Source organism: Epinephelus lanceolatus, chromosome 7 (assembly GCF_041903045.1).
Source record: "Epinephelus lanceolatus isolate andai-2023 chromosome 7, ASM4190304v1, whole genome shotgun sequence".
NCBI classification, from domain to species: Eukaryota; Metazoa; Chordata; class Actinopteri; order Perciformes; family Serranidae; genus Epinephelus; species Epinephelus lanceolatus.
The window spans coordinates 21,790,502-21,806,117 of record NC_135740.1 but is presented as its reverse complement, the minus strand read 5'-3'; the positions used below and the strand labels follow the sequence as shown (position 1 = coordinate 21,806,117).

The 15,616-nt window shown below is 42.9% G+C and overlaps 2 protein-coding genes across 3 annotated transcripts in view; one reads left to right on the top strand and one right to left on the bottom strand.

The window, feature by feature from the left end:
• Nucleotides 1–13,502, top strand: part of mapk9 (mitogen-activated protein kinase 9) — a 27,461-nt gene extending 13,959 nt beyond the window's left edge. Inside the window, exons 6-12 of one of the 2 annotated variants that reach the window (XM_033632840.2) lie at nucleotides 1,044–1,209; nucleotides 4,826–4,897; nucleotides 6,543–6,725; nucleotides 7,177–7,301; nucleotides 7,400–7,463; nucleotides 9,072–9,143; nucleotides 9,330–13,502. In XM_033632840.2, coding sequence (XP_033488731.1) covers nucleotides 1,044–1,209; nucleotides 4,826–4,897; nucleotides 6,543–6,725; nucleotides 7,177–7,301; nucleotides 7,400–7,463; nucleotides 9,072–9,143; nucleotides 9,330–9,466 — 819 coding nt within the window. In that variant the 3' untranslated portion in view covers nucleotides 9,467–13,502. Of the gene's footprint in view, nucleotides 1–1,043; nucleotides 1,210–3,655; nucleotides 3,728–4,825; nucleotides 4,898–6,542; nucleotides 6,726–7,176; nucleotides 7,302–7,399; nucleotides 7,464–9,071; nucleotides 9,144–9,329 lie in introns of both variants that reach the window. The other variant, XM_033632841.2, reaches the window with a different exon arrangement.
• On the bottom strand, nucleotides 10,784–15,616 carry LOC117260762 (uncharacterized). The gene is made up of 2 exons (XM_033632842.2): nucleotides 14,196–15,616; nucleotides 10,784–13,247 (listed from the first exon to the last, which is right to left on the bottom strand). The coding sequence occupies exons 1-2, from the start codon at nucleotides 15,182–15,184 to the stop codon at nucleotides 13,010–13,012; spliced, it is 1,227 nt and encodes a 408-aa protein (XP_033488733.2). The 5' UTR covers nucleotides 15,185–15,616; the 3' UTR covers nucleotides 10,784–13,009.

Sequence of the window (15,616 nt, the reverse complement as noted above, 5' to 3'; positions counted from 1 at the left end):
TCTGTTTTCATTCTTTTGAGGGTCATTGTAACTGATAGTAATAATAATTCTGTATACCATGATACCATGAAACCACGATATTTTTTGAGACGATTATCGTACCATGATATTAGAGAGAAGTCAGACATCTCTGCGGCCGATATCTCCAACCCTCTGCAGCTACACCAAATAAACTAGATTAATAAATAACACTACAGGCAAGAGGTAAGGTGTTTTTGACCTTGGGGTGAACTGTCCCTTTAATATCAGACTGACAAGCAGGGTTTCAGAAGCACCTGTAACCACACTCACCAATGATGTCACAGTGTACTTGCACACCGTGGAGAATATGTACACATCACTGCTATGAGGCACCACCAGATGGCAGATTTTGCAGCTGGTGGTAATTTGCTCATTAATTAGCCATTTAATCAAGTATCCAGTCCTAAATATTTATTGCTATGTAAAAACGTGACTTTAGAAAATGTGAATTTTTAAAGAATATCTGCTTGTTTAGAGTTATTCATAGTAGTACCTTGTGAATTCTGAAGGAATGTGGAGGTCTTAAACCAATTTGGACCAATTGTATAAAGGAGCTGTATGTGATATTCAGAGCATATCTATGATTCCAGGATTGTCTGCACATGGCTCTTAACATGGAGGCGTTATCAGTGTTAACCGTTGTATGAGCGCAGTGCAGAGTGGTGGCAAGTTGCTAGCTAGTATGATACATTCACAGAGACTCACACGGATTAACATGCGTGCATGGCCAGACTGTGTACCACAATATTGGACAGAGAAGCTCAGATTGCGGGACATACAGTGTGTGACTTCATTCTGTGCTCAGGAGACCACTATATCTTTACAAAGCAAATAGTAGTTTCTCTGTTATATTAATGTTCTGAATGGCATATACAGCACCTTTAAATAAAATAAGTTTCTCCTAAATAACTAGCATCCACTCTAATATTTCTGCAGCTATCATCTCCATAGAAATAAATGCTTTGAGGGTTGTATTTTTGTGTATATGTTTATATAGAGTTATATATTTTCTCTCCCCTTAGGACCTGAAGCCCAGTAACATTGTGGTGAAGTCAGACTGCACTCTAAAGATCTTGGATTTTGGCCTGGCTCGGACAGCCTGCACCAACTTCATGATGACCCCCTACGTGGTGACCAGATACTATCGCGCCCCAGAGGTCATACTGGGCATGAAGTATAAGGAGAATGGTAAGGACACGCTTCAAAGGTTCCTATATCTCCAAAATGAGAGGGGTAGATGAAGGAATTAAGCTCCACTGTTTCAATCACATCATCATGTAACACTGCTCTGTCCCACTACAGTTATCTTAAAATTTACTAACAACAAAGGTATTGTGATAATTTGATTAAAATTGCAGTATATACCAATGTAATACTGTCACGTGTGTACAGGAAGTAACTCTGGAACTGGTCACGTCCTTCTTACATCACTTATTCATCCTTGCGACCAACTAACACTCTTTTCTTTGTCCAATACACCGTCATAACTGGTGGATATTTGCTTATCATACGTTTGTTTGAATCTCCCATGTATGTCAGCTAGTGCACAAACGATATTATAACACATAACGCAGAGGACAGCATGAGGTAATTAAGAAACAGTGTCATCATTACATCGTTTGTCCAACAGACTCGATTGTTTACAGTACACAGCAGCATTGGAGTAAACAAAGAAGCACATCACAGCTGAACAGATGGTGCAGGCTGTTAAGAATAATAAGTGCACAGTCACAAGTCTTTGATCCAGTATTAGTCAGGCTCTAGCTGGTTATTAGAGATCCCAGCACCACAGGGGCTGGATCCAGCTTGGAGCGGATTATTATTAGTCGTACATGCATTTTTAAAGTTGAGTCGATAAGGTCCATTTTGCATATGCTACAGTGAATCAGAGTTTGTTTAAGCTATTGAGACCATATTTGGTGCACTTGACCAGATGTCAGCTCTGAGCTTGTATCCTGGGACATTCAAAAAACGGATTGTTTTTCTGTAATTTAAAATGACATGGTCTATGGTCATGTCCCAGTCAGCAGATTAAACTTATTTTTGATTCATCAAAGTGGGTGGTTTTTATTAGTGAGTTATTAAAATGTAGCAATACAATCAAATCACAAATCACCACCACGGTCCAAGAGGCTTCTCTTCTCTTCTTCCTGAGAGGGGGGATGACACATATCAAAGGCCACAGGCTGGAGGCAAATCCACAGCCGCTGCAGCAAGGACTGAGCCTTTGTACATGAGGTGCCTGCTCTAACCACTAAGCCACCGACACCCCAACATTACTTTTTTGATCACAGTCATACCTAATTTATTTTAGATTTTTATCTGTAAATGTGAAACTTCAGTGAGTATTCAAACTCTCTGCTCCATCAATTCTTGTAGACCTCTGTTATATTATAAATCAGCCTGCAGGAGCAAAGACACCCAGTACAGGAGGTAGTTTAGCAGATATGTAACTGATTGTGAACCATAAGGTCTGTGAATCCGGAAGGGGACCTTTGTTAAATGTCATTCCCCATCTCTCTCCTCCTGACTTTCAGTCATTTCTCCTCTGTTGACTTAGTAGAAAAGGCATAAAAAGTCCCAAAAGGTTAACCTTTTTCAATGTCACTATGACAAACTGACAAGCACATGGGTAATTGGTAATGTCCAGGAGAGTAAGTAACCTGATTGTATGTAGAATTCAGTCAGTATTTAGTGTCGACTGCTGTCAAAAAGACTGAGGTGTCCTGAAGACAAATAACCTGTGACTTCAGGGTCACTGGTTCAAAGCCAGCTAACAAACCTTAATATGTGCATCCTCCTGTTTCTTCTTCTGCTGTGCAATCTGTTCACTAGGGTTGGGTACCGACTTGGGTACTTTTAAGGGTAGTGACCGAATTCGGCTGATGGTAACAAGTACAGATTCATGTTAACTCCATATGTGCCATATTTCGGTACTGTAGAGCACATCTGAGTGAGAATGCTGGGTTAAGACAGGAGGTGGAAGTGCCCAGAAGCTGGGAAACCGCCCACAGAGCTCGTTGGCTGCTCCGTGGGCAGCTCCATGGGCAGCACCATGGGCAGCTCCGTGGGCAGCTCCATGGGCAGCTTCGTGGGCAGCTTCGTGGGCAGCTCCGTGGGCAGCTCCGTCGGCTTCCCAGCATGTCAGAACTATCATTGCAGTGCAGATCTGCCACGATAGTTTCGCCGTCTGGTCTATTTTCTTTTCTTTAGTATTTTAGTAATAGCCTAGTATCACTGCTAGACAAGCAGACACACGCACACACAAGCAGATAGACAGACAGAGACAGAAGATTAGCTCTGTGTGATTAGGCAAGAGTAGAGGAGCAGAATTGATTTTTAGTCTGCTACGTCACTGCTGCAGCTTCTTCAGAAATGATATTTTTGTCATTACAGTGAAGATAAAAAAGGCACTGTTGGGCACTGGTACTGAATTCCAGCTACTGGTACCAGTATTGGTTTAAACGTGAAGAGTACCCAACCCTACTGTTCACACTCTGTGGCTCTGAAAACTGTAGAGTGCACATATGTCGGACAGTGTGTTTGGACGTTGCTTGAAGCTTTATTTAATTTGTGTTTATCTGTTATTGATGATGACACTGAATGTCCCTACCATGGCACTGCTCTGCTACAGTGGACCTGTGGTCGGTTGGCTGCATAATGGCTGAAATGATCTCCCACAAAGTCCTCTTTCCTGGAAAGGACTGTATCCTTCCCTGTTTGACTCCTTTTCAGTCTTTTCAGTTTTTCTCAGTGGAGGCAGAAGAGCCTCAGGGGACATATATGCTGTCGCTTTTCAAATCAGGAATTGTTTATTTAGCTCATTAGAGCATGTCCCAGTAAGAGAAAAGAACAAAAATCAGTTGTTCAGTTTGTTTAAGTTTTTAGAGTCATTTTACTGCCAAGAGCAGTTGCTACAGTGTGCCATGCAAGTCTACAATAGGTCCATTGTAAGTTACAAGTGTCAGTTTGTGCTACAAAGTACGGTGGAGTTGTTCATATCTTTTCTAAACTAGCTTAATTACAAGATGATGCATGAAACATGAGACATCATATAGAGGTAGGATTAGGAACTAAGGAAGTAATCGGCTTTTAGGAAAGCCTGTTTGCCCAGTCATCAGCATAACTACCCTGTTAAAGCAGTCACAATGAATAGTGTAACCTGTCCAAAGTATAAATGTGCGATATATGCATTGTGTTTGCAGACTTTACCTAAAATGGTCTGGATTATCTGGGCAAGTTAGCAGAGCATGCAGACCTTTCAGCTTCAGTGAAACTGAAATAGAAGGAAGAGGGGAGTTAATGGCTGCTAATGACTGCCACATATGCACGGCTCTAAAGCAAACAACTCTGAGAGAGAGAGAGAGAGAGAGAGAGAGAGAGAGAGAGAGAGAGAGAAACTGCATACATCCTACTCTGCTAAGCGCGCACACACAGGGAAAGTGATGAAGAGAGAAACAGCTGTGTAAACTGATAAGCAGAGCTGCAGAGGCGAGGAGAAAGGCCTGGAAGGCTGCGTCTGGTTTCCAAGCCAGAGAGAGAAGAAGAAAGCCAGCCTCAAGATGGATATGATGAAAGCATCAGGCCGTGACACAGCCAGAGGATGGACAAAAATAACGAGAGCTAGTGTTCTGCATGTCAGTGTTTGGAGCATGTGGTTCATCTGGCAACATCTGACATGTCGTCGTACTGTATATTTAATGTGCATTATATTATGTGGTTGATATCACGTGGTCATTGTTTGATAGATTTTCTGTGCGTGTCTGTGTGTGTATTTATGTTTGCTTTTGTTCTCTGTTCCCAGTGGACATCTGGTCAGTGGGGTGCATCATGGGAGAGATGGTGAAGGGCAGCGTCATCTTCCAGGGTACCGACCGTATCCTTCACCGCTCTCTCAGTCACTGTCGTCGTTCCACTTTGTCCATCTTTCACCCTCCATCAAACCTCCATTTAACACAAAGCATTTCATTTGTCTTCACAGTTGTCTTATAGTTCTCCCACGCACACTCTCCCAGACGTTTCCCAGTTACGTCCTCTAAATGCAATCTGTTGAATAGAACCACTCAAGATTTCCAGCTCACCCCAATTTAATCAGAACGCTTTGTGTGTTTCCTGCCCTCTTCGACGATTATTATTAATCTGTGGAGTTGTTTTTCAGATGGCGATAATCCCCTTAATTGATAGAGGAAATCAAATCGAAGCAATTCATGTCATTTGCATTTATATTGGCTGTTTCTGTTTCTAATGGGTTTGGTCACCTCTTCACTCACCGGCTCCTTTCAGTGGCACCGTTTACACCTGAGTAGCTGAGAATGGACGCAGGGCGCAGTGGGATTCAAGGATAGATTGCTTTTCAGCTAGGGAAGTAATAGCCTTCCACTGCGACTGTAAAGCAGCAGGTTGGCCTAATGTGCATATCTATATTTTTAGTGTTTTAAAAAGTCTTAACACCTATTGGATAGATTTCCATGAAATTAAATGAATGATACAGGGTTTCCACAGATCCTTAAAAAGTCTCGAAAGGCTTTGAATGCGTTCATGTAAAAATTAGGCCTTAATTGGTATTAAAACATCTTGAATCAATCTCTCAAAAGGTTTAAAAATTCTAAGGGATGTAGGGAAGTAGGGTTTGTGCAGATCTGGATAGCAGAAGCAACAACACTTATATGTTGTTTCCAGCTGGGATGCTTAGAGCAGATGATCCACTGTCTGCCAGCTAGCCATCATTGTGCCCTAGACAACCTGAAGAAGAGCAAATTTAAGGAAAGCTGGCTATTTAATCAAGATTTTGCAGCATGGCCGAAACAGGCTACATTTATTTTATGCAAAAAGTTTTCCAAACTCAGCACGATGGGAATCAAGGCAGTGGAATCCCACAGAAAGCCCGCCAAGAAACAAAAGGTATTTCCTAGTTCTGTTCTACCGTTGTCTCCCCTCCGAGACAGAAGAGTCAAGCTTTATGTTATAAAAAGCATTTGAGTAAAATGGTCCCAAACCCTAAGTAACAGTAACCTTTTTTTCTTACTGTCAAATTTGTCGTAAATTTCACTCCATTTGTCATTAAAAAAGTCTAAAAAGTCTTAAATCTAACTTACTTTAAGCTGTAGGAACCCTGTTATGATGACATTGGTAATCTAGAACCATCATCAGGTTCCAGCTCATACTTGGGTTTATGACCAAATACCCGCCAAGCTAACAACATTGTTTTGGGCTCATTGGCAAATATTTGCAAGTTAACATGCTAACCTTAGATGGTGGACAAGGTAAATATTATACCTGCATAACATCATCATCATTTTGAGCATGTTAGCATGCTAATGTTAGCATTTAGCTCAAAGCACCAGTGTGCATAATTAGAGCCTACCTTTTGTCTTGCTTGGATATTTATATGTTATGTAACGTGCATCCATTTCATGTATGTGTCTCTTGATTCTGTGCCTTATCAAATGTTCCTTTAATTTTCTGACACGTGCATATGCACATAATGCAGCTAAGTTTCCCTTAACAAGCGTGTTGTCCAGACATCGACCAGTGGAATAAGGTGATTGAGGTTCTGGGCACGCCCAGTCTGGAGTTCATGAACCGACTGATGGAGACCGTGAGGAACTATGTGATGAACAAGCCGCAGTATCCTGGTGTCAGCTTTGCCGAGCTTTTCCCAGACTGGGCTTTTCCCTCTGACTCAGAACATGACAAACTAAAGAGTAAGAAAACAAAAATACAAATTTAAATGCATATAGTTGCAGTTTCCTTGCATAGATATTTTACATTTTGTCCAGTTTCATGGTTTTTAAAAGAAAATCTTTTTAGGGACAGTACCATGTAAAATAGAGTTTAGTCAGAGGCATTTGCCTGCAGTATACTGATGATGTAACAAGACATTTCCCAACAAAATTAGAGGCACAGAGACTGAAAACTGGATCCCTTATACAACTAGTTTAGAGAATGACCATGCAGGTCAAAAGTTTCTCTGCTCTCCTCTGTGGCATTTAGAGTTAGAGATCATATCATTGAAACAAGAGAACAGATCTTGACATTTCCAGAGATGCTGCCCAACACCGCAAGGGGAAGTAATCAGTTCTTATGAGGACCGCTTAAATGATGTCATGGGCCTGTTTCCATAGTAACACTGCCCTTCCTCTGTTGCCATAACAGCGGGTCAAGCAAGGGACCTGCTGTCCAAAATGCTGGTCATTGATCCCGAATGCCGCATCTCCGTAGAAGAAGCCCTCAATCACCCGTACATTCACGTGTGGTACGACCCTGGAGAGGCCGACGCGGTGAGGAGACTGTTCCAGTGGTGGTTCTCTTTACCAGTGCAGCAGCTGGCTGTGTGTGACCTTGCTGATATTTATATGCATTTCTCTTTGTTTCACAGCCTCCTCCCCAGATTTCAGATAAGCAGCTGGAGGAGAGGGAGCACACCATCGAGCAGTGGAAAGGTAGGATGCACTGCCCTCTAGGGAAATCTATCAGCAGTGCAGCTTCACTTCCTTCACATTTAGATTATAAAGTTACAGCAGACTGATCCTAACTAAATGACATTTCTAAGAGCTGATACAATGAGCACAGAATTCCCTGTACATTTATGGCTGGAACTCTGTGTAAAATGTAAAGAGAAACAGAATGCAATGATTTGCAAATCTTTTTTGACCTATATTCAATTGAATACAGCACAGAGACAAGATATGTTTAATGTTCAGGCTGATAAACTTTATTGTTTTTTGTGAAATACACACTCATTCTGAATTTGATGTCTGCAACACGTTCCAAAATGTTGGGACAGAGACAGCAAAACGCCGGCAAAGGTTTAAGACTTTTTAAGGCTCAAAAAACACCTGAAATGTTCCACAGGTCAACAGATTAATTAATTACAGATTAAAGTGTTTTTATTGGGTAAGAAAATGGCATCCTCAAAGGCCCAGTTGTTCATAAGCAATGACGGACACAGAAAACTGTGTGGCCATACAGTCCACCAGTGTAAGAACAGCCTTTCTTGATGCACAATTGCAGGAATTCATAGATTTTACCGTCCACAGTTCATATATCATCAAAACATTCAGAGAATCCAGAGGAATATCTGCAGGTCAGGGGCAAAGCTGAAAACCAATATTGAATGCCCGTGACCTTCAGTCTCTCAGGCTTCACTGCATGAAAAACTGACAAGATTGTATAAAGCCTATAACTACATGGGCTCGGAAACACCTTGGAAAACCAATGTCGGTAAACACAGTTTGTGGATGCACCTACAAATGCAAGTTAAGACTCTACCATGCGAAAGAAAAGCCATTTATCAACACCCAGAAATGTCACCAACTTCCCTGGATCCAATCTCATCTGAGATGGACTGACACAAGGTGGGAAAGTGTGCTGTGGTCTGACAAGATCACACTTTAAATTGCTTTGGAAATTATGGACATAGTGTCCTCTGGGTTAAAGTGGAAAAGGACCATCCAGATTGTTACCAGCACAAAGTTCAAAAGCCAGCATCTGTGACCAGTGCTGTGGGGGTGTGTTAGTGCCCCATGGCATCATGGGTTACATACAGGTTTTGGAGTAACATATGCTACCATTCAGATAACATCTTTTTCAGGGACATCCCTGTTTATTCCACTGAGCCATATTCTGAATGTGTGTGACCTCCTATTGAAAATGTGTGACACGATATGAAGCACAAAATACGACAACAGGGACCTCAGACTATTGAGAAATTGAAGTTGTATGTCAAGCAAGAATTGTAAATAATTTCACTTTCTGGCTGACAGCATATGTGAGTGTGTGTGTGAGTAAAAGATACAGACAGTTTGGTTGTGCTGTTGCGTACCTACAGTAAGTGTGAATTGTTAATCATGGGACATTAATTTGAAAGCTCACAGCTGATGTTTTTCATTTAGCAGTTAACAGTAATAACAATAATAGTGATAGCAGTGTAATACCGTGAAACTGTGATATTTTTTAGATGGTAATTCTTCCGTGAAAATCTCATTAAGTTGCAACCCAATTGTGAATGCAGACTGAGAGCACCTAACATTGCATCTGCCTTTCTACAGAACTCATTTATGAAGAGGTGATGGATTGGGAAGAGAGGAACAAGAATGGACTGATGAAAGAAGACTGCTCAGGTATGTACAGGACTGGACACCTAACTGCTGTAAGGAGAGGTGTCAAAGCATAATTAGCTTTAGCCTAAAACCAGTTCCCTGTAATATGTTGTCGTAGTCCCACAAAAATATATAGGAGATGCACTGCATTAACTCTAAATGTTATTCTTACTTGTACACTTACCTAAACCTCGTGTCATCCATCAGATGTGGTGTCAGGTTCGGCCTCACAGTCCTCATCAGCCAATGACATCTCGTCCATGTCCACGGAGCACACCTTAGCCTCGGACACAGACAGCAGCAGCATCGACACACTGACGGGACCGCTGGACGAGAGTCAGTGAACACAGTCCGTGGCCACGTGCGTCTGCCTGCCTCAGTCCTCCCCTCCCATTTACAGTATCCAAATATCAATCACCCATCACCTTCCCTTTTCTCTTTACGCCATCTGACCCCCGTTTTCTTGTTTGTTTGTTTTTTCCCCCTTTTTTGTCCTGTGTTTTTCTTCTTTCCTCTTTAACGTCAGCGAATAGGTCTATTTTTCTAATTTTTCCATGTGTGATGTTGCGGATCTTGTCGAACGTCTTCAACATCAAACTTTGTTTTGGACTGTTGCCTGGTGGTCAGAGCTGTCGATTCTGTCGGTTGGGTCAAACGTTTATCTTTCTCTTCTTTGTGGATGTTGTTTACCTTCATCAAGTACATATGATGTATGCATCCATGTTAATTTTCAGGTTACAAGGAGTAGGTGGGGATTGTTGTTTGTTCCATATGCCTGTATTTTAATAGTTTTATTTTTTTAGCGAATATTACGTTGAGTCCAGAGGTTATCAAATCAAAGCAGACGCGCACTGAACATAGACCACAGCTGCCAGCTGCTCTCATGCATGTTACGCCGATAAGAGCAAAAGCTTACCGTGAGTCGATGGCGCCAACCACGTGATGTCCATCTGACGATCAAACGCAGATCTCCACAGTGGTGCTTTCTGCACTGTTTTTGTTTTTTTAATTATTTGCCTCGAGTGATGTGGATTTTGAGCTTTTCCTCCTGACAGCTGGGGGAAGCTGTGGTTGCAGTGTTACACTTTTATTTCCTGATATAATGTACTGTATGTAAAGATGATCTGACGCTCATAGTGGCCGTAGACCATTTCATTACTAATAGATACGGTGTGCTCATTTTGTTAAAAATTTCAACATACCTGTAGAGCTATATATTGCACCCCCATTGGACAAAAGGTACCGACTAACAATGCGTATATCAAAAGAACATCGTAATCCTGTAAATTTTGGAGAGGAAAAAAGATACATGTATTTATTTTTGTGTTCTTGCAAAATGTTGCACACGATCACGTCGAGGCCAGTGTAAAATAAGCCTCTCGTCAACGCATTTCATTGACAAACCAGTGCATTGGCTGATCCTTTTCTAAACCATTCCACTAGTACTGGAACAGTCACACAATTCATCATGAATAAGACATCACATAGAACACATGTTAAGGCAGTAAAACCCAAATAATGGTGTTTAACTTGCATGAAGGCATTAAAGATGCCAATAAGATACCGTAGTTCTACTTATCAAGAGAAATTCGTTCAGGTCTGTTTCTTTTACCTACAGTACCTTGATGTTCTTGGTTCTGAAAGCCTGTTTGATGCAGATGTTGTATTTTTTTTTTTTTTGCATTGTAAACCTATATATGTGTGCGCGTGTGTGTTATGACAATGTGCTGTGCGGCACTCTCTTTCATAATCTCCTTTGAATCATCCTTAAAGACAGCAGTCGCCTGGTTGTAAGGGCAGAGTCTAAGGAGGAAGTTGCCCCCCTCAACAAAAAGCAGACATGTCGTGGTTTAAAATGAGGATGTGACTGTGGACAGCGTGAATGAAAATCCGGACCTTGGAACCTGAGATGGAAAATTAAAGACGAGAGAAATGGACTGTGGAGCTGCTTTTTGCAGAACTGATTGCACAGTGTGATGGACATGCAGAGATATGACACTATGGAGTCACAGAGGACTGAATTGTTGTACACTATATATTTTTTTTTTTAAAACCATGACCATATTCTTTTAGCCATGCCTTAAGTGACCCGAGGAGTGGCCAATTCACTCCCACAAATCTGATCAGATAAGGACTGAGCGTTACAGTGCTCAGAACCTCTGTTACAATGTTTACCATGTTTTTTTTTTTTTTTTGTTGTTTTTTTAAAAGAAAGCTCAATTGTATACATTGTACATCTCACATTTCGGTTCAGTTTATTCTGCCTTTTGTTTTCAGAGATGTCCTGTGTGATTGCAATGACCACAATATAATCACCCGGCCAACATCTTTTGCCCTTACGTAACTAATAAAGTGGACATCAGTGATTCATTTTCTTTCAGTGATGTTTTGTATCTGTCTCAGATTCTTAAAGAAGACATAACCACACATCACTTAAAGGGACAGTTCACCCCAAAATACGTAACGCATGTTTTCCCTCTTACCAGGTTGTTTTGGTGTTGGAGGTATGGGCCGTAAAAATGTCTGCTTTCTCTCCAGTGTAATAGAACTAGATGGCGCTCAGCTTGTGGTACCAAAAACGCATGTGAAAAACTCAACAGCACTGTCTCTTTACAGAAATCATGACCTGGTTACTCAAGATAATCCCCAGACCTTGTTAAGACTGCCCCTTAAAAGTTGGAGATTCGAATCGTCAGTTGGAGATCCCTCAGTCAACTAAGACTGCTTCAAGTTGAATCTGTGTTTTTTGTTTGTTTTGCTAGTTAGTGTGTTGTGCAGTGCATTTCTGAGGACGTTTTGCTGCCCAGATTTTGGTGTGGTGTGGTGTAAGGGCTCTTGACTCTCACACTACCCTTTGGTACAGTCAGCTGCAGACGCACAGAGGGAAGATTCTGAGATAACATTATCTTTTCATTTCAGCTTTGAAGTGGTGTATTTACAGCTCACTGATACTTAATACAACACAGTCTCTGGCTTTTGTTTAATATCCAGTGTCAGCAAAAATTGTTGCATGTTTCCGATCCGTCGTTAGCATAGTTAGCTTGTTACTATATAACATGAATGCTGTTGTCACACTGAACCTCCCGCTGAGCCCGTTCAAACTTTAAATCCTTATTCGTAAAAAACAACAACGAATTGGCCAAATCTGATTTGATCGACGTAATTCTGAGTCGGGTACAGTGAGTAATCTCATGTTAGAACTATTTTCTTTCTGTTGAACTAGTACACCTGCCGTATCACTGCGCAGAAGGAAGTGTGCATCTACTCATGGATAAGAGGCTCCTGCTTGTGACAGTGCGAGATGTAAACATTAATGCCGTCCTCCTTGGCTGAACTGCAACATTAGCTAGCTCAGTGGTGCTAGGAGAGCTAGCAGTAGATGCACCCTTCCTTCTGCGCAATGGTATGGTCTGCCGATGTAGTCAGATAGAAAGAAAATAGTTCCTAGATGAAACTGCTCACAACAAAGTCTGTGGATTATCTTTAGTATCCGGGTCATGATTCCTGGGGAAGAGACATTGCTGTTGAGTTTTTCCAAATTTATCTTTAGGTGCTTTCAGCACCACAAACTGAGTGCCATCTATTTCCATTATATTCAAGAGAAGGCAGACATCGCTACAGCTGATATCTCCAACACTCAGCAACTCACACCAAAACAATCTGGACGGATACATAGCACTACAAGTAAGAGGAAAAATATGAATATTTTTGGTTGAACTGTCCCTTTAAACCTCTCCCAATTAGGTAAGAAAGTATTCTGAATAGGTGGTGACAAACTATTAAACATGATCCTAACTAGAGTTTAAAGACTAACCAGTCTTGTGCCTTTTGTACTTCTCTTAGCACACACTGTTCACATCAGCACACACATTTCATACGTTCTTTTCTCAAAAGCTCTTGACTATATATTCTGTCTTCTTGGCCTCGTTGTTGAGCTCTCCGAAAGTGTCAAAGAACTGCTCCATCTCCTTCTGCAGAGTTGCATTGCGAAGTTCTGCGGCGGCCCGGCCCCTTTCAGACTCTGCAATCTTAGCCTGGACAGCGTGGTACCAGTGCCGCTGCTGGGCGAGGTTCGTTTTCAACCGAACGACCTCTACCTGGAGCTCTTCGTTTCTTTGCTCCAGGCTGATGGTAAAGACATGAGGAAGAAGAGGGAAAGGATATCAGAATGACAAGGTGTGTATAAAAGATGGAGAACTGGGTTGGACAGAGTGAAAGAGGAGAGGAGAGTAGTGTATTTGTTGGACACTGATTGTTTGGTGTGTGTAGGTTTGATTCTTGCCTAATATAGTTAAAAAAAAGGCAGCATTTGCTTTGAAGGTGGGGTTAATTTACATAATTAAATTTATCTGCTTCCTATAGTCTATGTTAAAGCCAAAAGAATTGTCGTTTTCCTGTCGCCCTTGCCAACCAGTACCAGTACACTGAGACTTGCTCTATCTATATTGGTAATAAATGAGGTATGTGTTGTGTCTAGGTCAGCAGCATGGCCCCTTAAATTAGCTCACTTTCCAGTGCCATGAGCTGTCTCTATAGGTCAACCACACAAGCTGTGCATTTTGTCTGTGAAACAGGAAACATGAATTTGTGTAGGTCAGTGGAAAAATTACATGCAGTGTATAGCACAAGTGAAATTTGTGATAGTCTGAGATTGCCATAGTTGAGTGAAAACACATAAACAGAACATGAATAATTAGGACTTAATGTTCCTGTCTTGGGAAACTTTAAAGCAAACTAGTAACAGTTGTCTGTAGCTTAGAACTAAACAGGATATCGGGTGAAGCTCGGGGTCAACTGAGTGAACAGAGCAACACAGCTGAGCGGACACACACACACACTTTCTGGGCCTGGGAACATTGTGTCACCCTCCGCTGCAAATACACCAAGGGCTGGGAAAATCTCACAGGCGAATCAGTGAACTGAAAGTGTAATACTGAAGCCGAGAGCAAAGCACATTAAATTCAGGACATTTCATTTGTCTTTTTTCACACAGCGTGCCTAATCTCTGTAACGTGATTACGCGTGCTGTGTAGTTTGAAATGGAAATGCAAGACAAAACAAATTGAACATTACCTGAGTATGCGTGCCTCGTACTCCTCCCTCTGTCTGACTATTTGCTGTTGGAGGCTGGTGAGGAGGCTGCGAAGGGCACTGGCCGAGGGGTCCGCCAAGGGAACCGGAGGGGGCACCCTGGGAGACCAGGATGGCTGCTCTGGGTGCTGGGCTTCAGCTGGGGGCCACATAACTTGGCACGCAGTTTGGGATAACTGAGGGGAACTTGCTGCAGGATGCTGAGGAGGTGGCATCTGGAGCTGGAGGTTCAGCATCGGGTCCCCCTGCTTAAATCCAAAGGATCCTGAGTCCAGCTCTGGCTCCTGTTCATGTTTCTTGTCTTGGTCTGGATTCTGGTCCTGGTTACTGAAACGGCTTTCAGCAAGGATGATCTCACAGGAGGACCATGTGCTCTTGTCTTCGCTCACACACTCGCCGTCCATCACTCCCTGGATCTGGTCAGGGGCCCATGCTTGGTACATCTGCTCCTGGAAGCTTGTTTCCATGTCAAAGACTTCTTGGAGGCTGTCAGGAGTGACAGCATCGGGGAGGTTATCATACAGAGAGAGAGCACTCCTGTGCTCCTCACTTTGTGATGGGTTGGGGCTCTGGTTCAGATGAGCTCTGTCCTTAACTCCCCAGCTACCGCCCTGTTCTCCTCCTCCTCTCTCTCCCCCTCTTGTTCTGTTTATGCCTGGGCCCAGCTCTGTTTCCCAGCCCTGTCTTCTCAGACCTCCTCTCCAGCTGCAGTAGCTGTGATCTGGCCAGGGGCCAGTCACTCTTCCCCCACCGACTAGTGTGGGAACCTCAGCCACAGCTGGGGCCAGACCAGGCTGAGGGCTGCAGGGGCCTGGGAGTCTGGTTACAGCCGGGCACACAACCCTACTCTCCATTTCCCTTTCCCCGGCCCTCCCTCGCTGGGCAAAAGGTGGGCAGTTGTCGTACAGGGGGTCCGTGGAGCAGGAGCTGGCTGAGGTGGGGGTCTCAGTAGGAAGACAGTGCAGCTCCATGATCCAAGCAGGCACATGGGGGTGCTGAGAGCCTTAGATAACTGCCCTCCCCTCCTCTGTCTGCTGCAACTTGGGATTCAAGCCTTGGATTGTGGATTTGTGAGCGAGCTATGGAGCCTCGCCTGTGCCAAGTGCTGATGTGTCGTGGGGAGAGGAAGGTGTAGGAGCCCTCCTCCCCTTTGGCTGTGCCCTTGAAGCTGCTGCCTAATGGCAGACAGGTTGCAGTTCTGTGTGTGTGTGTGTGTGTGTGTGTGTGTGTGTGTGTGTGTGTGTGTGTGTGTGTCTTTAAGCAGGACTGACATCAGCTGTTACTTTAGCAGAGCTTCTGAGGGAGGGACCAGGGTGTAATATAGTCTGGCTCATTCCTAAAGACAGTCACACATAACTGCAACCACAGAAATAGACAGTGGCCACAGGCACAAAGTGTGAAGC

What these genes read in the sequence shown, in the direction of transcription:
- LOC117260762 (XM_033632842.2), bottom strand. Translation starts at nt 15,184, where the DNA reads ATGGAGCTGCACTGTCTTCCTACTGAGACCCCCACCTCAGCCAGCTCC. An exon ending in TACGAGGCACGCATACTCAG is followed by an intron (nt 13,248 to 14,195) that starts GTAATGTTCAAT and finishes CTTTACCATCAG; the next exon opens with CCTGGAGCAAAGAAACGAAG.